Here is a 26,374-nt window from a genome sequence, read left to right on the forward strand (position 1 = left end):
TTACTTGGATGGATTAACTGTTGTTACACAGGAAATAGTTGCATGATGTAACTTCTTCCTAAAACCACAAACTGACATCTTTTTTGTGTACATTTGAATTCTACTTGAAAGCGCGAGCATTACCCTGCCTCTCGTAACTGTCAGTGCTTTCACTGAAATGAAGGGATTTTGTCCTGAAATTTTGCTGTTATGATGTTGTGACTCCTGTGTAGTCTGAATGTTGTCATTTGTCACATCTAGCCTCACAACTCGCCACGTGACGTGGAATTGTTTGCACAAACCCAATTTCCAATTGATTGACTCTGTTTCATTCCCATTCATCCACGTAGTTTGGAACGATTTAAAACAAAATGAAAATGAAAGTGTAATCCGTTTATTACCCCAGAACGTCTCCACGTACTAAACTATCCTAAAATCATTGCATTATTGATTTTTGACTCTCGCTAGTTTCATATAAGCAGCTTTAAAACATTAAAATCTGCCACTGAGGGATTCCAAGTGTTCTAAGGACACGGACTCCGTTTTCAGCCATTTACAATGAGATGCAGGGGTCATCGCAGAGAAATTGATAGAAACTGGGATGAAATTGAGAGAGTGAAAGAAAGAATGAGGTAGAGCGAGAGTGAAATTGCTGCATTGTTCATCAGTGTGTTAGCTCATAGTGTGTCAACTCCTCCTCCATCTTTTTCAATCTGCATAGTTATTAGAGGCTTTTATTAATTTGAAATGCCAAAGTGAGGAATAAAGCATTACTGAAATGTCACCCTTTCACTGAGCATGATAAAATCACACCAGCCACTTTTGGAAACGAACATTCTTCCCTTCTGTACTTTCATCCCTCCCTCTCTCCCCTTCTCTCTCTCTCTCTCTCTCTCTCACCAGCACAGTCTCTTTCACTCTTTCTGAGAGATCGATATAGCCTGACAACATGATGGCTGGGTTTCCTAAGGGGAGGTGGGTCGCAACAGTTGCCTGTCATCTCGCCACTATTTCTCTATTTCAAGTCTTGCCCCTTCGATGGAGTTCACGATTTCTCAAAATAAAAAACAAAAATGAATACAAAAACATAAAACTCTGCCCTGTAAGGCTTGACCTTTTCAAAAAACACAGCCTGCATTCTGATGTCTTTGGGATTTTAGAGGTAACACAATTCAAATTTGGTGTGCTGTACATACTAACACCTTGAATGAATAATTCAGCATTTTGGGGAAAAAAATTGTTTTTATAAGAGTGAGATGAAAAGATTGATATGAGTCTCATGTCCGTCCATTAAGGACATCACTGTCTTCAAAGGAGTGTCCCTTCGCCTTGAGATGCAGGTGAACGGCTGAGTTTTGACCGGAGGAGTTAGCTCGTCTATGCTTGGCCATGCGTTTGTGGAGTAGTTGTTTAGTCTCCCCTTTGTATAGGTCGGAACACTCCTCGCTGCATTTGACTGCATAGGCGACATCACTTAGCTTGTTTTTGGGAGCTTTGTCTTTGGGGTGTACCAGTTTCTGTCTCAGGGTGTTACAAGGCCTAAAACGAACTGGAATCCTCCTGAGTTTCTCTGACACTTCTCAGCCACATACGGTACCATATATTTACCATGTATGTACCAATATTTGCTTTTATACACAAGGTCACTACAATGGAAACTACAGATTTGTGTTAAACTACAATATTCTTATTGTATAATAATCAGGAGATTGTCTGCTGTGTTATCTTAAATAGGTGAAAAAAAAAGGGCTGTATTTGCAAAACAGCTGTATTCCCACCAACAAAGACTTTTCAGGTTAAAGCTTTCAAAGTGTTCCTCTCCCATGAGAGCACTGCTTGATTGCTTGACATTCCTCAGTCTGGCTAAAATTATAGACAGTGTCTTCAGGGAGGGGAAGTCCTTCACATGCACATGCACTTCCCCACTAAAGAAAAAACGAGAGGAAAAAAAAAGAAAATTTGGCAGATGGGTGAGCCAAGTTGAGTTTTTTTTTTGGGCAGCAACAGAGAGCCAGCCTGCCAAATAGCTTTTGAGTAATTCAATTACTGTATCTTTTACAAGAATCCCATTCAGCTTGTCAAGCATAAAAGGAGGCTAAATGGGTGTACAAGCACTGAAGGCTGTGAGAGCGAAAAGAATTCAATTTAATGGTCAAGGAATTCCTTTTATTTTTAAAATTACAATGTGGACAGTCCAGTTACCTCCTTATTTCTTTACTGAAAAGGTAGAGGAGCTGAGAGCTACTAAAAGTAGCTTCAGTCCATGGGTCACCACAACAACGTCATCACCGCAAAAGTACTTCATCGAAAGCTCGGTTGCTCTCTATGAACTACTGTTTTGGTGGTACTGACAAGAAACACACACACACACACTGAAATAACAAATTGTTTCCTGTGTGGTGAGGTGTAAGACAAACACGGTGATTCACAGATGAAACATTCATGCTTGTGCTATGCCTTTGCCAGGGAAGCGGCAAAAATGCTTTGGCTTGTAAGTCTGAAGCAAATTAGTTAAATGTGGTTCAACTACAGAAGGAAAGGAAGCTGAGTCATTTCATGAGGTAAGAGGATTTCCTTTGAATCATTCCAAAATACCATCTTATCTCCTGCAATTTGGGTCCTCAAGCATGGCCCAGTAAATGCTAACAAGATTTGTCTTTGTCACCGGGCTTTAAAATTCAAACCTAAAGGGAACAAAGAAGATTTAATATCTTATGTAAAGTTAGTTTGAGGTCGAATTTGAAAAGGGACGAGAAGGAGGAATGCAGTCGATTCACTTTCACTTTGCCTGTTTCAAATGTTAAATAAGAGGTAGGCTAGGAAAAATATATAAAAATACAACTGTCCAGATTACAAGAAGAGTGTCCTAATTTTATGTATTGCAATATTTGATCCATATGTTAATTACACTTTTATAGGAAAAGTCATCAGCAAAGTCATTGGAAAATATCCTCCGATTCGTTTTGAATTCCATGGCAATACATCAAATAGCTATTGTGATAATTAATCTCTGAACCACAAATATCAACCTCCTGGTACCAACAGCAGTCAGATTTATCCTCTTGGGACCATAAATGTCTGTAAGAAATTGCATAACAATACATCAAATAGTTGTTGAGATAATGCAAAAGCTTTCCATGCACTTCTTCCAAAAGTCTTCAGCTGAATCAGGTGCTTCCCAGCTCCAGGACAGCAAACCTCCAAAGAAAAAGACAAAGACCCTGGAGCACCCTGATTAATTTGTCTCAAACAGATCGTTTCAATACTACAGTGTCTTCATCAGAGTCAAAATGGACAAAGACATAAAGCAGACATAGATATATTCAAACTAGAATGGTGTACAACTGTCACTGAACAATTGGTTCAATGGGATTTTAAATCTGTTTCAGTCTGAACCAAAGCGATGGATAAATGTAGCATGACTAAAATCATCACATTATGTATTTCATTATCCTGTGTACTATTAAATACATTTCCTGTAGCTCAGCCGGGCATACTTCATATGACCGAAAGCTTAAGGATTTCCACAAGATTTAAAATAAAATTCTATGGGCTGTAACGTGTCTTGACCATATAATGAAGATTACGCCATAACTTCTGATCTGCTCCCTGTTTGAATGAAATGTGCCTTGACCCCGGCTGCGTTGAATGGAAAACTATGTCACATTTTCACTTAATCATATCAAACACGGTGTGCAAACATAATATCAAAGAACATCAGAGTTTGACAGTCTGCCATGCCAAGCAGCTTGGTTCCATCATATGTCAGTGAAAGCATATTAGTATTAAACATAACATGAGAACTGCTCAAGTACAAGGGTAATGGAATGTGTGTAGATTTCAAATAACATTTTCATTAGTACAAGACAGTCTGATGTTCTTATAATTTGAGTTTATGGGCAAGAAAAGGAAAACCGCAGTTATAATCATTTTTGCTGAGAAAAGCATTAATCCAGCATACACCTACATAAAAAAATATTCAAAATTGACTTTTCAAGTATTATGTCTGGAAAAAAATATTTAAAAAGAATAAAGAACTTATGAATATAGTTATACGCACTCTATTTCAGAACGCAAACATGCATTCAAAAGTTAAGCTGTCCAGAAAGACTCTGTCTAGTCGAACAACAAAGCCCATTGCTTTCTTTTATATATCCATGCATAATTCATCTGTCATTGTATTTACAACCCTCTAAGAATTAACCTGTCACAGATCCCAGGGAATAATGCCAACATATCTCTATCTGTCAAGTGCTCACCTTATATAGAGCATCCAACCTCCACATGTTCAAACAAGGCATGGATATTATGCATCATCAGCTGACAGAAAACAAGGGACAGGGAAATTAAAAAGCCAGGAGACAAAAGAGGTGGCAGGCGAGTGAAAGAATAAATGATGAGTCCCCCCCTCTCCGGGAGTCAGGGGACATGTTGCATGTCATCTCGGTGTCTTAGTACGCAGTGGTGCGGTGATGATGTGCTGGGCAGGGCCAGTTCAGAACAGAGTCAAGGGCACCGGGGTGACGGGAAGCTAAACGCTCCAACTGTTCCCTGTCTCCAAACAAATATATGGATGAGTGAATCCCCCCCCTCCCCGAGAAGGAAGGGTACAGAGATCAAAGAGGGGCAATGGCAGTTTCAGGTTTGACCTCTGAACTGCTTGGTTATTTCAGCAACTAGAAACTGACACTCTGTTCATGATATTGATTCTCAAACTGGTTTGGCGCATAACCATTATTTATACAATCTAGTGCATGAAATTTATGAGTTAGATACAGTGAAAAAACAAAAGAAAGTACCTTTGGTTAACAATTCAACATTTTAATTGTAATTTTATGGCGTAGATGTGAAAATTACAGTTATGGAACACTACAGCTATCACTGATAATGCAAAATGATAGCAGTTCATAAGTGTGAGAAACCTCAATTTACTGCTCTCTATAGGGTAAACTAGTATAATAGTATATAATAGTATAATAGTATAATAGTATATACTTCTAGTATAATACACACTCCAATTTAAGTCCAATATTTTGGGTTCTTTTAGCTCTGGTTTGGTCTCCCCCAACTCCTGAGAAACAATTTTTGGGTCTTTAGCTGCTACAGTGATTATGGTATTATGTTCACATTAGTTGCTGATTTTGTCTGCCATTTACTGCTAGGCTGACACAGCATAGCTTCAGCGGGTTTTAGATTTTTTTTTTTTTTTAGCTAAAAACCTTCTTCAAAATTAAACACCAAACTAAGCGGTTTGTCCATGACTCTGACTTCAACCAGGAGTTAGTCATCTTGAACCTAGCAACGTGTGTGAAGCAGGACACAAACCCCTGTGTCCAGTAATTTTGCCAGTGAACTTAATCCAAGTAGCAACTCTGTTTCCTCCTAAATATAACAAGCCAAGTGAGTTTGATGCCTCTACACATGTTTTGTAGGCGAGAGAAGAGTTGAAGTGCCATTCTGCAGATTCACTATTTATGTTCACGACCTCACAGCCAATGCAGCAAAGGTTATTTCCCTTTCTCTAGTTTATAATCTATTTCTCTTTCTAAAGTCTATTACGTCAGTTCTTGTGGGCATGTAAGACACAGATTGAAAGTTCACAAAGGCTCCCGTCATTGCCAGCAAAGATAAGTCTGCTGCATTGACTGTCAATAACGTGGCAGTCTCCGAGCAGCTTAGTGGGAGCTCTCGTCTCGTCTTTCCTCCCTAAGCCTCAGAGGGGGCCGTGTGGTGAACTGGCAGCCACAACTCCTTTCATCCATTCTGAGAGAACTGAATAAAGTTCAGAGGAATTACAAGAATCTACCCAGTTAGACTCAGAGTAGCTGGAATAAACGCCATTACTGAATCAGTCTCACAGATGTTTATACAATTCCCAACATGACGCAGATGAATCAGCATGGCTGCAGATACCGTGGAGCATGTGGGCCGATGACACCTGACTCAAAGCTCACATTCATTCATTTAGATCAAGAGCCAGATCACTGACGATGCTGTGGGAGAACAGTCTCTCAACTTCTTCCTCCATGATTTTCCGTGCCATGTTTCAAACCACCAAACCACTGGGTGAAAAGTTCTCTAATCAGTAGGGCACTAATTCAAACTCTACTCCACCATGACAGCCGCAGTTAGAAATGCTCGACAGGGTGGTCGGTTTAATGCGACAGAATTTACTTACCCAGCATATTCAGATTGTGAAAATTTTAAGACATTATAGAAGCCATCTGCCAAATGCTTATTTATTTTTTGTTGAATAAACATGCCCATGCCCATTACTTGGCAACTACAAATGATTTGCTTTAACTCTGAAGTGCATGAAAATTAAACCTCTTCTCCCAGTGAAGTCGATGTATTGGCCTGCCACTTTTGTGAATTGCCATTAAATCCACCAAAGCCAACCTGATTTGGACTTCAGACAGTGAGAGAAGTGCTGTAATTAAAAACACTCTCGTGTCTGTTAACCATATCAAAAATGATTATGAGAGGTTTTAGATGCAGATGTCTTTCAGCAGGCGCTCTTCTGCATTAACAATGCATTAAAACTATTGTTCATTAGGGTCCATGTGGTGCAATAGTGTAATGATTGTCTCGCCTATGACTATTCAAATGGGTCTAATTAGATAATTTGTGTTAATGCTGAATATTAAAAATGTCTTTTTTCCATTAATTTAAAAACAGGAAGCATGACCAAGAAATTTTATACAAATTTGGAAAAGTAATAACAAGAAACAATGTTTCAATTAATGCAGAATTGTCACTACGCCCTTAAATTATAGTGTATGCATTACAACTATGCAATTATCTATAATAAAAGCTGTTTTAGCATGCACACTGAATGTTATAGTAAAAAAAAAAAAAGGCCATAAACTGGCATCGAATAACAGTGAGTGACAGAGCCACGCTGCACCACAGGAGAACAGCCTTAATACCAACACATTGTGAAGAACCCCTGAAGGTCTGCAGCTAAAAATAAAAACAGGGCTAACTCCCTGATGCAGAACACCTGTCCTACACTCTGTTTATCCCGGACTCTTTATCACTTGTCCTAAACATTAAAATAGAATAAAAAAAATTTATTTCAAACATGCAAAATATAAATAAGTGAAACATGAAACAACAAACAGACGCAAGAAAATCTTACAAACAACATAAACAAGTTTTCAGACATTACATGTCTGAAAAAGTAGGTAAGAAGAAGTAGATAAGAAGAAGTAAAATGTGTTTATGCGTTTATAGTGTTTGTGATGAATATTTCATTTATCCACTCTTGTCCATCATACGGTGCGTATGACGGATTAAATAATGTTCAGCCTCTTTATACAAACATGCTCTGTGATACAACAACACCATTCCCCACCACAGTACCTCTCAAAAAATATATTTTTTGTACATCTTCTTAAACTGATATTTTTCCTTTTCACTCTGCTCGAGTTCAACATCAAGACCGTTCCATAAAGTCACTCTGCAAATTGAAATACACATACTCTTGACATGGGTATCAACATTTTTTCAAATTACATTTTCCTCTCAAGTTAAAACCCTTTCTCTGTCTAAGAACATTTTCTGTATTTGAATGATGGACATTCAAGAGAAAACAGACATGAAATCTGAACCAAAACCAAAACGGTATCTTCGGTAGCCATTTTATCCAAAGAGCAGACAACCTCAAGCCATAAGATGTAAAATATCCACTATTGAATGATTAATGCCCTTTTCATAAGCACAGACTCTGTCATAACTATATTTGGCAGAGCTTAGTTTGGACAAAAAAACATCCTTGAGCGACAGAGATGAGAATCATAAGCACAAGGCAAAGTGAAGGGGGGTGGGGGGGGAGTGGGGAACGGGGTGGGGAAGGGGGGATGGGGAAGGGGGGTGGGCTAGGTGGTGGGGAAGTGGGTGGGCTGGGTGGTGGGGATGGGGGTGGGCTGGGTGGTGGGGATGGCGTGGCATCCAGAATTCTTTGACCATTCACTATGAGGCAAACCAACTCCTGAGGAAACTGATTAGACTGGGCTTGCAACTGCAGGCAACTTAGCGATTGGCTAAAAGAGCTCATTTGCATGCTCCTCTCATCTCCAACAAACTCTCAGGAAGCACCGGTGGATAAGGTCACTGGTGTCAGTCTGCCTGTGTGCCAGCCGAGAATGTAAACAGATCAAATGCACAACAGCCGTTTAAGTGAGTGCAGGAGGAGCCTGTGCTCTTAATCATCTGGAAAATGACGACCTCAGATTCATGTCAGAGGTGATAGACATCCTGCCAGTCAGATGTAGGGACATCGGAAAAGTCGCATAATCTTTTAGTCAAGTCAGTTTACAGCTTTATTGTACATGTTTGGAGGCATGGGGACTGTAAAAGCTAGATTCTACCCATGAGGTGAAAAGGATCAATTATGTCTTGTTATGGCAGGTCAATAATCTTTGTACTTCCTCAACCTCCAGCGATTATGCTAACGTCTGAAATATAAATTGTACATTTAGTTTATTTGGAGATGAATTGGCTTTATAATTAAAATGGCAAACCCATTCAAAGTCAACAGGCTTACATGCTTACAATGGCAAGGTTAACATGCTGATGTATAGCAGCTAATGTTTACCTGGTTCACCTTTTTTTTTTTTTTTGAGTATTTCAGCATACTAACATTTTCTAATGAGCTGATGAGAATATCTTTAGTTTAAACAGGTACTGAACAGCACTGGAGTGAAACTGAAATTTTGATGCTGGGTGGAAAGTGAAGGCATCATCGGAGTTATTACAATCCAGCTGGAGGGGAACATAAATGTTTGTATCAGGTTTCATTTCAAGACATTTCATTCAAAATTACAAATGTCAACCTCGGGAAAGTCAGTATAAAATATGTGATGAGTTATGAAAATAGATATAACACATGTATGTAGTGTACTGTATATGACAATGTCTCTCCAATTAAACAAAAAGGGAAACATGGACAAGAGAGTGACAAGGCATCTTTAACTACCAACTATTACTGTAGAGGAAAGGAGGCATCAGTCCAACCACTTTCGTCTCCCTTTGTCTCTATTTGGCTTTTTATGTTCCCTGCATTGTGTTAATGTTGCGTGTTCAGGATAATGTACTGGGCTGATAAAGGTTTCACAGTTTGTTTTGATATAAAGCTTCACAGAACGTCACACACTACTGGAGACTGGCTCTTTTTTTTCATCAGAGTGGCATTAAATGTCTCAATGCCATCTGGAGCCGTGAGTATAAAAACTCTCCTTTTAAAGATGCCCATTTTAATTGGTAAATATTTACTTGCAGGAGCTCTCAGCGGGCACACACACAACTTCTAATGAAGCACTTTAAAGCCTATGGGTTCTTGCTGCTTACTTTGAGTGTGATTCTAAACAAATGCAACCTGGGGTTGAACTGTTGATAATGGTTGATAAGGGCCAATGAAACACGACGCTGAACACTGCAGTGAGCATGCAGTGCATAAAAACTGTGCCAGTACAATTACCTTGTCACTGTTAACACTGATCCTTCCTCTGTGTGAGTGTGTGTGTGTGTGCAGTTATTTCTGGGGTTTCAGTGTCTGCAGTCATCTGCTCGACTGTGTGTGTCTGTGTGTGCATTTGCATGTACTTTGCATTTTTGGGTTTGGTGACAAAATCTAACGTTGCAATATTTTTGACCAACTACCTCAGTATTAATATATTTTTATGAAAAAATGCAAATTGCCTGTGGGTGCTTTTCTGCAGAGCCTCGGAAGAAGCAAGTGTGAAAATATTTGAGGCAGAAGGAAGAAAAATAAGGTTAAATTTCTGTAACTATATGCAACTTTCTGCAAAAAAAAAAAAAAAAAAAATCTTATAAGGGAATGCAAAAAAAGTTTCTGCAAAAGAATGCAAAGCGAAAAAGTAGGTGTTCTTACCCTTGCATCTAAAATATTGTCCGTTGTCCACAGAAGAAATATTTGATGAGAAAAACATCAGTAGTGTGGACAAGATGACACTTTTCATTTGACTCAGCTAGACCTGTCAGATGTGCCCTGTTTTGTGTGTTAACTGTACATGTATGTCTGCACTTAAGCTTCTGCATGTCTGTGTGAATGTGTACCCACACATAAGGTACATGACTGTGTGCTATGCAGTTTTATTTTTAGTGTGCGTGTACATGATAGTGTACTTGTGCATTTTTGTCTAAATGCATCTCCAAGATTTGAGCACATTAATGAATGTCAGCATCCATTTGTGTGTGTGTATGTAAAGCATGCATGTTAGCGCTTGTATCCTAATACACACCTGATCCGTGTGTACATTAATCTCTGCTGCAGCAAGCAGCAAGTTGCCTTGTATGTACCGCTCTCTACCCCTGACCCAGTATACTGTGAGATCCTGCCTACAGCCTCATTTGTCTCCATCAGGGGACAGGCGAGGTTACGACTCACCAAAGCGCAGTACGTTTCTGGCGGATCTCCACACGTGATATTTGGGGGGTCGAGGGCCACTCGCAGGTACTTTGTCATGTCGGTGGCTTCTGGCTGACAGGCCATGTAGTCCCATGCCAGGCCCTCCTCTGTATAGATCTGGGACTTGCACACATCATAGTGTCCCCAGGCCGCAGGGTAATGTTGCATGGCATGTGCCACGCTGGCGCAGACAGCTTGCAGAGTGAACAATACGGACCAAAGCATCGCTGATCTTGTTCTGTATGGTTTCCACTGAATTTTTTTTTTTGTTTTGGTCTTTACAGCTGCTGCTTTGTTGCAGAGATGACAATATCACTGAGAATTTTTTTTAAATTAACTGCAGCTTTGAACGGTGCAGTGGAGGACTTGGGAACTGTGGAAACATGTTGCTACTTTTATGTCAGCAGCTTCAGGCAACGGTTAGCCCCCATTCAGTTATTTTGTCTGCGATTGCCGCCGCTTCTGCCTCGCTGATGAGGTGTGTCAACAAGTGAGCTTCTTCAGAAGTGTTGATGAAAGGGTCAACTGACGGTCAAATGCGATGAGCAGAGAGGAGTGACACTCCTCATAAGTCAGTGGCTGTCAGATGTCCAAGCTTGATCTTCTGTCAGTCGTGGGGTTTTTTTTTGGCTCCAAGCAGCATCCTAAAGGACAGAGGAAAGAGACGGTTCAGTGAATATAGCAGATCACGTAAACACACAAAAACATTTGAAACACTGTATTAAAATACTAACAGAGGCTCAACATGGTTTAAGGGCACTGAGGTGGATAAATAGTGGGTCTCACTACCTACTACCACACACACATGCATAATGCACACACAAACACAATGCGAGGCTCCACTGTTTATATGTATCCCTCAATAATAACCTTGCCAAAGTCACTGTATACATTTCAAATCAAGCTTGTTCTGCAAAGCCTAATCTCCATTTGATTTTCATACAAAAAGGCTTATTTCCATGTGTCAAGCCACTGCATTTAAGTTATTGCTTTTTCCGACTCTTGCTCTTTTATAGCCGAATGCGGAGCTGTGTTTGTCCCAATGCCTTCAGAGGCATTTGGGGAAAATTGGGAGACAGAAATGGTCTATTTGAGGGATTGTACGTTTCTCAGAGCTATCACAAGCCATCAGTCAAATGGTCTAACTCGTCAGGTAATGGTGCCTGGCAGCAGTCAGTAGAGACCCATGCGGTCTCAGGTAAAAATTGTATGTGGTAGTGGGGATAATAAAACGGAGCAGCTATATACAGCCGCCTCACTCACAGTAATGACACTGCAAATAAGAGTTAAGTTACTGTTGACTGTCAATGTGCTCAGATGGCCTGAGGTTTTGCCTTTGTGAACAGAAGTTTATGTTCCCAGGAGTAGCTGTTCAGAGACATGTGCTAACATATCAATCAAACCTTTCTCCTGTTTAGAGCGCAGCTTTAACAAACATGTACAGTTCCTCGTTTATAGTCCCTTACAGGTTTGCAGTGCAACATTTCATTTATTTTAATGCCAATCCAGACTTTAAAAATGCCTGGCACAACCATCACGGTCACATGGAGGGTTTCTTAAGCAGCTGGAGGTTTAATGCTTTGCTTAAGGGCACTTCAGCAGCACTTGTTGAGGGAAAAGTGTTACTTATTCAATTTCTCTGCCCAGATTCCCCCAGCTGATACATGCAGCTGAACCAGTAACTTTCCGGTCAGCAGCTTTATTCTCTACCCTTCAGGCTACAGCCGCCCCTCAGTGACTGACAGTCACTACTGAAATAAAAATTTTCAGGTAACCTGGGGTTTGAAGCATGTGGAGAGTCTTTTATGTTCAGAGGAAAGAGCTGTTTTTGGAGTTGTGCCAAAAGATTACTGTTTTTTTTTTTTTTTTTTATCAAGAAGTTATGAAGCCAAATCAAATTAATTAATGAGGGGATTTTAATAAAAAAAAGTGTTATCATATGACATGGCAAAGATTCAGATCAAAATTTGGAAAACATAAACTCTCCTTAATGAGTTGCTGTGTCTCCATGTCTGTGCACACATGCAGGCAGGTTTCTGTGCTCCCTGGCGACATACTGAGGCATTAGAATTTAGTATTTTAACTTGGCTATCTTGTCTTGGACTGAAAATTGAATGGGTTTTGCCCACATCTATGGCAATTACTGCTTTCCTTCTCCCAACCTAATGCCCCTTTTACAAAATGACTCCAGGCCTGAATACATCACAACTGTAATGAAAGATGTTCGTCTGAGCCAGAGAAATTATCTGTGCTGCTATTCAGACTCGGCAGACCCTTCAAAGTGAGCCATGTCAGGAGGTATGGATGGCAGGCTTCATTTGACAGACCTCTAGTGGGAGAAAGGAAGAAACTAGCGGGGGGAAAAAAAAACGAGAAGAAAGAATTCTTCCTCTTTGAATGTGCTAATGTCAATCAACAAGAAGAGGCCAATTACAAATTTGATAACATGGCTGGTGCCCTGAGTGATGAATAAGCCATTTCTTTAATGGGGATGCGTGTATGAAATGTCATAAATATATATGTCAGTTCCTTATCAGAAATGCATCGTGAGATGGACCACTCTCAGCTCACATGCTCACACGCACATACACTCAGACACTCACACACACACACACACCTAGATAAAATCCTATTTCATAATACTGAGGTTGACTTTCATTATAAAGACAGTCAAAGTAGGTACCGTCAGCAGGGTAGTGGAGGTCGCCTGTCTTATTTTTATTTAATAGGGAACATTCAAAGCTAATAAGGGACAGCAAAGGGAGCTAACCACGGGAATATTGGGTTTAATTCATGGACACCTGGAGTAATGAAATCTATACAGATGAAAAGAATGTGTCCGGATTTTCTGTGAACCTTCGCGGACAGATATCATTCAGCCTCAGAGTGCTACTAAGGTGACAGTAAAGGAAAAAAAAGCTTAAAATATAAAATATTTCAAATCTTTGTTATGCTGGAGAAATTATTTCTGTATTTATTAAGTGCACTGACACCATTTACAAAGCCAATTCATCTGCGTTTGTTCTTAAGCGTGATTAAAACAGGTATCCCATGTATGTTATTATAATAACTGTGATTTATAATCTTCCTTTGTGCTGACCTGGTTACCAATTCATATCCTATAACAGCAGATTCTTTACACAAAGCTAAAAATGCAATATACAGCAAAATTATAATCTCCTACCCTTGTTTCTCCTGTCCCTGCATCTCTGCCTCATACTCATGGGCACTCAGAATGCAAGGAGAAACTCAGGAATGCCATAATTTCACTGAGAAAAATATGAGGTCAGATTCTATATTAAAAGTCATCAATATTTGAGCAGCTCTCCGTATGCAGGGAGAGAGAGGGTGTTTAGAGCTTGGGGTGACCACCTCTCTGCTCTTTCTCTCCCTCTCTCTTCCTTCCTCTCTCTCCCTCTCCCTGTCTCTTTCCTTCACTTGTTTTTGAAGCCTCTGAAACACCCCCTTGTGTCCGCTTGCATTCCATCCCCTGGGCAGCTCATGCATGGCAGAGTGTTTTAAAAGTCAGCAGGCAGCCGTGCCCCGTGGCTTATATTGGTTACAAACTCCCAGCCAGACTCTTAAAAACCATAGCGGATGTATTCCATTCATTTTATAGTAATCCAGCTAAAGTGTGGCTTTGCTTTCTGTCTCTGAGTGTGGCTTTCTGATCGCCTCTTGGCTCCCATGCAGGGTCAATGTGGTGGGGAGCTGTTCATGGTGCTGAAACACAGGAACAGTGACTGTATGGACTGACAGCACTGACAACAATTTGACACTTTTATTGGTTTTAAAATAAAAACAACATCAACAACAATAAAAAAAACAAAAAAAACAAAAAAACAAAAACACTGATGGGGCACACTGATGCTCCCACCGTGGTTTATCCTGCAACAATTGCTATTTTGTTGTCTTGCTTTTCTGTGTCGAGCACCTGCTCAGGATTTTGGATGTGCATACACATACAATGCCGCCTCATTGTGTTTATTGATTTTGCTGACTTCCAACCAATAACTTCTGATCCATAGCCAGTTTGAGCAGACTGATGCTTTGTGGCTGGCTGATGAGTGCAACAATAAACGGGTTAATGCTTCCAGCGTTCTCCGAGCCAAGAACCAGCACTTCCATATGAGTCACAGTGGGATTGACTGGCAAACAGAAGCATGTCTGTACTGGCACACATTTGTCTTCTCATTGTCTTTCTCTCCTTCCTTCCCTCTCTCTGGATCCCTCATTCAGTCTCTGAGTCCTGCTCTTTCTCCCTTCCTCCCCTCTCCATTTCTTTGTCTCTGTCTATCTCAGTGGCAGCCTTCCTTCTCTTGATCTGTAAGCGCATAAAAGTCCATGAGCTTCACCTTTAACCTCTGCAACTGAAGTAACATCACCTTGCTTTCTATTTACAAAAAAAGGCAGGCTGTGTTTTCCTGCAAAGAGTCTTTTTCCCTGAGAGGATGTGGTTGATGTGGTGACAATGTGAGGGTCCCTCAGTGTGGAGTCCAGCCAGCCAGCCGGCCTACACCACTGCCACATAAATCTGCTGCCATGCATTATTCAAATTTCCTCTCCTGAACGACTAACATGCAAAAATGCTGAGCATTTTTCAAACATTTAAAATCCAGGATATGTAACATTCATGCCATAAGAATCCATGGACAAAAACCACAGCAAATGTCCAGCAATTTTCTTTGGTCATATACCAATTTTTAATTAATATGCAATTAAAGCAGCTATTAGACAGAGCTTGCGGTAGTCTGGATAATTAAGAGAGGCTTTGCCCGTTATGTTGTGGGTCACATTTTGCGCAGAGACGAGGCACACCTTGATCTGACTTTCCTGACCTGCTGCGCAACAGGTTAAAGTGACATTGTTTCGTTTATTAAACATCTGGCGCTAATGGGGGAACATTTAAAATAAAGAATATAGATCCAAGATAAAGTGTATATGATGCACATCCAGATATAGAGGCTCCCATATTCCGCAAAATATAGAAGAGTCTCCTCAACACAGTAAAACTTCTCAATGGAGGAAAATGGTGAAAGGTTGTGGATATAAACTGCAGCGTTTTCATTCTGTTTCACATCAGCCTCTCATCTCTTATTCATTTAACCCACTCCAAACCTGATTACTGTTAACGATCCGCCCATGCAACAGCCCACTCTAATTACCCTATTATTACCCATTTAGTCACGATTGTCATCATCATACAAGTGGCGATTTGCAAAGGGGAAAATGCACAATCTGAAGGCTCAAAACACCACAATACTCACATTTACATGCGCTCCAGGGACGAACTGCTCATTCAACAAGTTATGTACCGAGTGCAGTTGCTGAAAGATTTTCACGTGCCTTTGACTGATTCTTCTCTCTCAGATTTCTTCTAATTTCCCATCAGCTGGATCAATGAAAGCGATGTATGCGCAGAAAGCGCGCATTCATGTGGAGAGCACAACGTGTTCTCTTAGTCCCAACTTTTCTTTAAACTTTTGCGTTTCACTAAAGCACCCTTTTCTTCCAAATAACACTCCGAGTCTCGTTCACACTCAGTCCTTTTCTAGCGCGCTTACAAACGCCGCCGAGTGTCGTCTGGTGTCCACACAAGCTGTTTGACTTTACGCAACGCTGCTCTTGGCGCAGCATTCATCGGAATGGCGCACAAGAAATACTTCAAGTAGGCTAACAGTTAAGGGGATTCACAGCAGTCTCAAATTCATTACGGTCCATCAACGCGTATTAAAACATCCCGATGGGAAGTAAGTCTTGGGGTCGTTTGGATAGGTTGGACAGATTTCTCAGCTCAGCCGAGTTGTGGACGGGAGAGGAGGGGAGAGATAAGCAATCTTCCTCAAACGGAGCCACTATGTCCAGTTACATATGAGCGCTCCGCCGGGTCCTAAAGATAATAGGCACTGACTGGTTAACTTCAGCCTTTATTTTTTACGTGGCTCTCAGATTCCAGTTACCGTACCAAATATATTTAGCTTTCCCAGAGTAATTTATCCGAACAGGCGAGTGAGGTTTAAGATCTCAGCTTTTATGCCACTGAGATTGATATTGTGATTAAAATGAAACTCATCTTTAAAATTAAACAAAGGAGGTAATTATTATCTGGCAGTGGTGCTTTTTGAAATTCCTAAACATACGTATTTTCTCAGCTTGATTTATGGGAAGAAAGGAAACAATTCTGAACTCATTATACGACTTGACTCCTAAACGGAAACACACTTGCAGTGACACTGAAGTGGAATATTCAATGTAAAGTTTCCTCGATAATTACTCAGCAGTGGGTTGCATCGCTTTCCACAGCAGCATCCGAGTCTCTCACAGCTCAAACAGCTGCAAGCCCAAACACACTGGTGTAAAGCGTTGCCTAACGCCGTGCAAGTCTGACCTATAAGTAAACTCTATGAGTTTTTTACTATCACATTTGAGGAACCATAACAAGGACGGGGATGCATGTGGAGAGAAAATCCACCGAAACTTAACCGAGGCGAGTCCTCAGGGCAGAAATTCACAATACAACACAATGTAGCCTAAGTTGCAAGAACGTGATCGCCGAGGGGGAAAATAACCCTCGGTCTGAAAATACAATATAATTTGGTTGTTTGCCTGTACGCTGATAACCGCCTGGAGGTCATAGACACAGATTATTACCACTACAACACAGCTTCAGGAGATGATGCTTTAGAAAAACAAAACCAAAAAAAAAATCTTACCTTCCGTCCAAGAATGTGGGAGATTGGAACTGCGCTTGGGAAAAAAAAGAGGAGAAAAACAGAAGAAAAAAAAAAAACTCTGGCTGGAGTTGTTGGTGTAATTATTCGGCGAATTTTGAAGGCAGAGCTGAAAGACTAACTACAGTTAGATGCGTGTACCGGGCTCCCTTGGCGAGGAGTCATAGATGTCACCCTCTCCTCTACAGGGTGCCAAGCAGCACGGCAAACAACCGCGGTGACAGGTCGCTTTGAACACGCATTTTAATTGTGGTGTAATGCCAACTGGTGTGGATTGCACGATAAGAACAGCCGCGCCCAGCTGAAGGTCACCACAGTTATTGAGTAGACTGTATCCCATGTCGGTGCAATAAAGCCTCAAAACTACTGAGTTGTAGAATCATTAACTCTAGTCCTTCTGTTTTTTCTTCATTCATATTTCTATGGGCGAGCGAAGGGATTGTGTTCTTTCAAAGCAAAGACACAGTGAGCAGCGAGGGCTTTCTTTTTTTTCTGTGTTGTTGCTGTTTGTAAATCGTTTAACAAGGAATGCAAAGGCGCAAACTGCTCTGGAAAGTTGTTCGGTTTTCTCACATTGAGCTGCTTTTACTGTCTTGTGAAATCTACTCGTTTTCAGCACCCTTGACAGCTCCTGCGCCCTGTAGGCAACTTCACCACCTGCTCGAGTGGATTTTCACAGAAGAAAGAAAAATGTTACTCATTAAAATGATGTTTTAAAGCATTTTGTAACAGTTGTTTGTGACCAATGCAGTTTGTAATGTTAAACAAAAATACACTAATCTGGGGCTTCCAGTGGATTCCTTTCTTCCCTCCTTGCTTCCTGTTTCCTTACATTTAGTCATTCAATTCCCCTTCTTCCCTTCCCTCCTTACATCCATCATTCAGTCACACATATAATTTCAAAATTCAAGAATAAACCCATTGCAATGAACCATCCTATTTTCAAAGCCTCAATTTGACCTTCTATGTTTCCTTTGTTCCATTCCTCACTTACAAAAACCATACATCAGTAATAGTCTATTTTCCAGTCTTCCTTTCCTTGCTCTTCATCATTCCCTCTGCAGAACGTAAGCTAAGCAGCTAAGTGTTTAAAATGCCCCCACATAGAACCACAGCCGGTATTGATTTCTGGCAAATTAATATGCAATGAAAGACCTGTAATCCCATTAAAAAGTGACAATGCCATTTCTGTTCTGATAAAGCCAGATTTTGGTCGGGACTGGAGCTGAATGACAACAAGTCTCTCATCCCCACTGAGGTAAGTGGCTCACATTGTATCAGAGGGTTCAGCCTTTGCTTGGAGCGACTGCTGCTCTTGACATTTCCATTAAATCATTCCTCCTGGAAATACTACCATACCGCCCTGACAGTCACATACATGACTGTGCTTGCTCATTTTGATCCTAAGAAGGATAGATAGATAGATAGATAGATAGATAGATAGATAGATAGATAGATAGATAGATAGATAGATAGATATACTAATATTTATTTATCTATGAGAGCAATACTACAAAAATAAAAGTTCAAGTCACCTTTGCATCATTTTATCTCTTTTTCAGAGATAAGGTGACTGAGAGAAAAAGAGTCTACAGTGAGCAGCTCTGTGATGTAGTGAGCACAGCAGATCTCTGAGCGAAATACTAACATCAACACATTACCAAGCTTACAATGACAACACCACCACCAATGACAACATGTGCTGATTAGCACAGACCACATGCAGCTGAGTCTGAAGGGAATTCTATTGCTTTTGCAGGATTTTGGTCATAAATCAAGTTTTGGACAAACTGAAAGTTTGAACAGATGATAGCACGACAGCAAAAATGTCATAACATTTCATGTAATGATTGTACCAAACTTAAAACCATGGTTTTAACCATCCTCATGGTGGTGCCAGAAGATAATAACTAAAGTCATTAAGATTCATTCTCTGGAGATCATTAATATCTTAATCATATAATGTCCAATAGTTGTTGAGTTTTTTTCAGTATGGGCCAACTGACAACTGACATACTGTTATTACCATCCCTAGATACATGTTGCTTACTTGACTGGCAGGAAAAGTTCAAAGTCCCACAGTTAAAAACAATCCAAATGAGAAATTTCAACAATCACCTTCGCCCCAATTTGTCTGCGAAAAGTGACCTTGTTTTCTTTCTCTATTTTGATTGCAGATGCATGAGTACAGCAACAGCTATTAGACCATAGTTCACTGGATATCAGTGTTTGCAAACTACAGTAGCTCAGGGCTGCGGGAATAAAACATGCTGCAGAAGACTGCACTCCCTACTCTCCCTGCAGCCCCCTCTGGTCAAAGGCTGCGGGGTCAGCAGAATAAATCCACAAAACCGGCTTGAAATCACATCTGAGTGTCAGGAATCCCTCCATGGCTGCTCCACATTTTTTTCAGCGGCGTACTTCAGTGTGCGACGAGGATACAGAGGTGGAGCCTGCCCTCTCACCCTTTTCACGGCCTCTCCCTTGGTGCCGCCGAGAGCCAGGGTTGACAGAGATGGAGGGTTTGCTGTTTGATTCAGCTCCCGAGGGTCTATTGATAGTTTCAAAGTGGAGTCCACCTGCCACTGCTTTAATCATCCGTGACCCCACCTGCATGTTGGAAGACCGCAGAGGGGGACGGGATCAGCAGCGCCGTACGTGTGTGTGTTTGTGTTTCAACAGTCAAGAGAAAGAGAAAAAAGAAGGAGAGACAGATACAGGGAGAGGATAAAGAAACATTCAAACCTGCAGAGATAAGATGGGGGGAATGAGTGTGTCAAGCCACTGTTCAGCCCTGTTGTCATCAAACCTTGTGTGGGTTGAGATTTTCTCCACACTTGCACTAAGATTTGATGCAACACTTTTTTGATTCCATCCAGCTTTGGGCCTCTTTTGCTCATGAAGCATTTCTGTCTGGTTTAAATGTATTATTAGTGTATTTAATCAGATTTTTCTCCAGAGGTGGAGCAGAGTGAATCAGCATGCAGGCACAACTTATGGCTGCCAAATTAATTCAATTTATTCCAAAGCCTTTCTTAAGGCCAAGGTTGTAATTATGGCATGCAATTAGAGGGGATATAAATATTAGATAACTTCCCAATTCCCTGTGAAAGTTAACCCAAAAGTTATTTATTTATTTATTTATTTTTTCAGGTATTGATGATTTACATAAAGATCTCAGAGTGCTCCTGGCTATAATTAAAGCAAAACCCACATGCCACTACAAATATCACATCTATTGTTGAGTTTGGGTGAAAGCGTTGTTATAACTGTTTATCTTTGCTGATTGTGCCACCAGAAGTCTGATAATTGGAGTGAAACTTCACCTTTAAAGAGACAAGTTGAGCAACGGTGTGGTGGCATATGACAGTGTATCTTTTCACCAAGCAAGACGCACTGTAGTCGTGAATTTGAGTTGGTTCTTACTACACATAAAAGTCTCTGTGTACAAGGCGTATGTGACACTTTTCTGGATAGTATGCCAAAGCCTCTGCACTGCAGCTTAAAACAGGAAGTGATCAGGGTAAGGAAGGAGATGGGAGAGTCAGGAAACATACTTTGGAATTAGTTGAAGTACTGCAGTGTGTCTGTGGGTGCATGTGTGTGTGTTGGGGAAAGTAAAGCTCATTTGAGACATTTAAGTTGGTAAACATCCTTATTTACTTATGTGGTGAAATGGAACACATAAAACTTGCTGAAATTACTACTTTTCTCTATAAGTTACCAATGCAGTGAGTTAACCTAACTGTGCTACTATGACATAGTTGTCATAAAGAAATCAAACCATGGTGATGGTGATAGGTTTTCTGGTCCAACACCAGCATAGCCTGCACTGCCTTTGTTCAGTGATTCGAACTGGTCGAGTGTTGTGTTCACTTACTGTTCTTTGAACTCTTTTGTTTTGTTTGGATCTCTTTTGTGGACATTTGGACCTTTTCAGATTCTTGTTTAGTTTGTTAAGTTTTGTTCACTGCTCCTGTTTTATTTTGAAATCACGGCCCTTGTCTATCTTGTCTTATTCTACTGTCTTTGTCTTGTTTCCCTCCTTTTGTGATTGTCTGCCCCGCCCTAATTGGTTTCACCTGTTGCCCATTGTCTGGAGTATTTAAGTCTCGTTATTTCCCTTTGTCCTTGTTGGTTCGTCTGAGTTCCATGCCTGTTCCCTGCCTGTTTCCATGCCTGTGTTCCATGCCCAAGTCTGTTTCCTTGCCTGAGTGTGTGTCTTCCCCGTGATTGTTCCCGTACCTGTGCCTTGCATTTTTTCCCACCTCATGGACTTACTTTGGTTTTCTCTGTTTGCCAGTAAGAACGTTTTGTATTTTTGTTTGGTTTCTGAGAATTTTTCTCCTGCGTTGATGATTTTTGGTTGTTTGAGTTTTGTTCCCTGGCCCTGGTTCATTAAAAGACTTTTTAAGTTACTCCTAGCCTGTTTTGGGGGTTATTGCTTGTGGGTCCTGGCCTGATCCCTAGTCTTAGCATAACACTTACGGTAATATCCCCAGTTTGGAGAAGCAGGCGGCCAATCAGAACTTCGTACACTGCACTATAAATAGTGATGCCATCTTCCTATATAGCTAGTTAGCTACCGAGCTACATCTGTGAAAACCAGCAACAGAAAAATGGCAACCAGTGTGGATGGGGACTGACACAGCTGTATGGAAATGACAACCTTTAAATTGACTTCTCCTGCCAGCAGTTGCTGCAGCTTCTGTGACTGCACATGATGCCAGAAAGACCGATACTTCACCGACTACTGATTCTTTGGGGAAAAACAAAGCAAGAAACTTTTCCTTAATTGTTCTGTCCATCGAAGTTGCTACCACCACAACCTCTGTGTCCTGTCAATTCTAAAATCCCATTAGACGTGTGTTGTGGAAGTCAGGGTATTTGAGGTTGAATTTAAAACTGTGAAAAATCACAGCAGTTCGTGCCACCATGGCTCACGCAGCTGCCCGAGAGAGCGCGGTCACACTCCAGTGGAAATAATGTTGCCCAGAAACATGAACACAACATCAGGCTGAACAAACAAATGATAGTGATGTACTTTTAAGTCTCAAGGGCCATATGTGGGTCCATCTACATCTGAAACAACCCAATGCTTGAAAGCTCACAACATTTCCAGCCTTTACACACCAACCCCCATTAAAACACACAGACAATACCTGGACTTGGCTTCATTTGCTACAATGGCAATGCTACATAGTGATAGATGTTTTTTATTTGTACACATCATCAAAATTGAATTACTTTCTAGAGAGATGGATAGATAGCCAAGACTGTCCTCTTTGCACTTCAGGAATCTGAAATCAAAAGTCTTACTGCGTGGGAGACAGACTCCTATTCTCTGCCAGGTATGTGAGCAAGCGGGTGGCACCTCAGCTGCACCAAAACCAGGGCATACAAGCAGCTGGAGCCTCGGCATCTCTTGCCTTGAGAGCGGTGGGCAACATGCCAACCTCTCTGGGAGCTGTGCTACATTTCACAATGTGATGGATGGCACAAGTCATTTTTAACCGTAACAACAAATCAGTTCATCAACAGTCCTTAATATTTGAGAGGAGATAAAATTGTTCTTTTTAGGATCGAGGCTAAAATTTAAACTGTAATGAAGTGATAACTGTAAACTATTCCCATCTGAATGATAGGCCAATTGACACATTCAGATTATTTCCTGCCCTCTTACTTCAGTAGACAGATGAGCTCATGCTACTAAGTGTTTAATTGTGGCTGCATGTACTGCGAATGGTTCATACGTGCCACAGGCTTATTCAGATGTTCACGACAAGATGACCTTGAATGAAAATTGTATTCACAATGATAGAATCAAAGTGCCTGAGGTATCACAAAACAAGCTTGAAAGTAAGAAAAAAACACTGCTGGCTCTGGAGGTGAAAAAGAACAACTACTAGCTAATAGACTGGAGGAGCCTTCGCAGGGTTTTTCTTTTTTCTTTCTATTTTTTTTTAAAATGGTAAAGCGTTGATTCTGATAGCTCTAAGTTTTGGTTCACATGTCCACAGAGCCATGTGAGCGTCTTGACATTTATTAGGTATGGCATACCAAAAAGTCCACATATTCCCTGAGGTTCTTTTGCTGTGTCTTGACAAGGTTTAGACTTTTTATGTGGTGCAAGGGAGAGCTGAGATTTCTGGTGGACTAACGTACTGATAAACTGTCTGCAGCCAACAGTATGTTGGGTTTATACTAATTTGTGCAAGCTGACCATAACACTTTAATTGCTCTGTGGCTTGATCTTTGCCAGAATGACATTTGGTGAGGTTTAGAGCCTGATTTCTGGGAAGCTGTGGTGTCAGTTGTTGGAGCATATTGAAAAGTTTATTAAATCACATCATTTTGTCAGGGGGAATAAAAAAGAAAATCAATAGGATGAATCAGGCCAAGATACTGTTTCTTGGCTCGGAATTCATGTCTTGAAGATTTTCAGTAGTTGTGTGACCACTAGCCTACTTCCCAGAAGGCAGACATAGATGGAATATATCCCAGAATCAATTATCTATAAATTGGATTGTATTACAGAGAACAGTAGAGCTGAATATGTCTCGTGGAGGCACTCAGGAGACAGTCAACAGAGTGTAACCAACCAACGCTGGGCGCATGTTAACACGGTTTAGCACAGACAAACGTTGCCACTGTCATTAATTAAAATTCCAAGCAGCCATTCATTATTCTCTGTTCGCTACTACATGCATCTCTCTATTTTACAGGCAGTGCCGTGTGGCTGTTGTGCCACAAACATGAAACTGTTAATTGATTAGAGTTTTCTTGTGTTGTCCCTTATTAATCACCTGACTATCAATTAAACCTGCACAGTCTGTGCCATGCGTCTTACTCTCATATATCATGCTATTTGTGTCTGTCATGTTCTGAGCGGTTCGTTATTTCCAACATGGACCATTGGCAGCCGACAAGGTAGTCATTGACCTCTACCTAATCTACTTTTGATTGAGGGTAACATATTTTGATGTGGAGACGTGCCCTTAAACAAGGGGAATTGTAGTGGGAGAGGGATGAAGAGGACTGCACACAGCTCTCGCCTTCACTCAGCTGTATGGACTTACATTTTGAAAAATGAACACATTCATGTCTCAGCACCATCATTACCATTACTAGTATATCTTTTTTACTTTTTCTAAATCATTTGAATTCACTGGCTGCATTATTGTAACAGGAACCAATACTATTACATGTCCTGTAAATAAAGTACCATGATATCTGTAAAAAGACAAGAATGAAATCAGCTTTTCAAGTGAATTATTTTTGTCTAAAAAGGAATTATTCTTGTCTGTCACATACTACCTGTCACATAAAACCTAAAATAAAAGTCCACTATCTTGATTTGTGAGTGTAAATGCTCGACTAAGCATTCACTCACCCATGGTTAATCTGCTTTTCATTGAGGTTAACATATTGGGATGGTAAGAACCACAGGGATTCTTGCTGCTCATAAACTGAACTCAGTTGCTAAAGCTGCTGTAGTATCAGGAGGAAAGAGATCATGTCTTCAAAAACTCTACTCAGCTCAACCTCCCCTAAACTGCTCTCATTTCACTTTGAAATTACAGCAGTAGGAAAAATTGGCTTACTGCTGTTTCAGAGATTATTATCCTGCCTGTCTTTAGCCACCAAACATAGCAAAACATTATTATTTCAGAATAAATCTGGAAGAAATGTTACCTACTGCACATTATATAATGGTCACAAATGACCCAGCTTGGCTTCTGTGGCCTCAGGGATGGAGTCCAGACAACCTTAGTTGTCAAGTCAATTCTCTGAACAAATCCAGTTGAGTCTGAGGTGAGACAAGGTCCAAAGGTCACTACAGTTTGCATTATTTCAAGACATCGCCAATTGTGGAGCTTCCTCATGATAAACAGGGATCCGCTTCTGTTCTTCAACACCCATATAATCAGTGCAGAGGAACTGACCAATCAATTTAATGGATTTGGATGTCAATAAAATCTAAATGTTTCTTGAAGTGAAATGGTTGAATCACAGGAGAAAGCACAAAAGCAACCTTGTTTTTTAAAACGTGTTTTAGTCAAGAGTGTAGCAGCAAGTCAAGACTAGACCTTAAGTATCAGAATTCTGTATTCATATCAGTTTTACCCTGTCGTAGGGTTGAGTAATATTACAGTATTTAGTGTACCATGAGAAGTTATGAAAAGAGATTTTGCTAAACCATCTATCCCTTTAATATATCTAGGTGTATGAGGCCATTGTGGGGCAATGCAAATGAATGAGAGGGTCTGCTTTATGGGAAAATTAGATTTTTAAATAGCTCAGTGTGATGAAATACCTTAATTCAATGGACTGGTCTAAAACAGACATTAACGCGTGGTTAATTTATTTTCAAACTGTTCCTTAATTGATTTAGTGGAAAAGGTACTAAATCCTGATACATACTGATATCACAATTTAAAATTACATAAACCACAATGGGAGATTTTGTCCATATGTCCCACTCTTATTTATAGAGTTTAACTGATGGTTTTAATAATGGATAATAAATCATTTATCAATCCTTCATAGATCAGTTATTACTCACAAGACCAATTTCTGTGGTGCCAGGTTGTGAATAGTCTGTTTAGCTGTTGTTCTTCCTCCTACAGTTCTCCTCTTGCTTTGTATCTGGTTACTTGGTCTTTAGTTTTATAGACCAATTATTGTACACAGTATTTATTCTGGACCACGTTTATTAACATTTTATTAGAATTTACATCCACAGACTTGATTGACTATAGTAAGGACCTTTTATTAATGATGCATTAACACTCAAAATTGCAGACGACTGCCTAACTTTTGCAAATGACTTATTAGAAAGTGAGAAACCTGTGACCCTTTATTAATGACTCTATTAACATTTAGAACTGCTGAATTGATGGTTTATGAGATGGCTATACTCATTACCCTTTAATAATGACTTACTAACATTTATAACTACAGACTTGACGACTTATTAGAAATTGAGAAACACATGATAAATGGATTACCAACATTTATTACAGCATCTGTTTATACATTCAGCCATTCATTGGTATGCTGCAGTCAGGGAACAGTTGGTTTGTCTTTACTCTCAGGATTAAGAGGCATTGACATGCCTCCAGCTAAGATATTTCATCAGAAACTCAGGTGATTAAAAGTAGAGGGGAAGCAGATTTTCAATTGTTGGAATGTCTCAGCCACAAGTTTTTTGGAGCATTGCTTGAGCTGA

The 26,374-nt window shown here is 40.3% G+C and overlaps 1 protein-coding gene across 1 annotated transcript in view; it reads right to left on the reverse strand.

Moving 5' to 3' along the window:
• Positions 1 to 10,756, reverse strand: part of LOC121193259 (netrin-G1-like) — a 46,119-nt gene extending 35,363 nt beyond the window's left edge. Inside the window, exon 1 of the mRNA XM_041055481.1 lies at positions 10,391 to 10,756. Within this exon, the coding sequence (XP_040911415.1) occupies positions 10,391 to 10,636 (246 nt within the window). The 5' untranslated portion in view covers positions 10,637 to 10,756. The remainder of the gene's footprint in view (positions 1 to 10,390) is intronic.
• Positions 10,757 to 26,374: the final 15,618 nt, after the last annotated feature.

Source organism: Toxotes jaculatrix, chromosome 14 (genome assembly GCF_017976425.1).
Source record: "Toxotes jaculatrix isolate fToxJac2 chromosome 14, fToxJac2.pri, whole genome shotgun sequence".
Classification (NCBI taxonomy): domain Eukaryota; kingdom Metazoa; phylum Chordata; class Actinopteri; family Toxotidae; genus Toxotes; species Toxotes jaculatrix.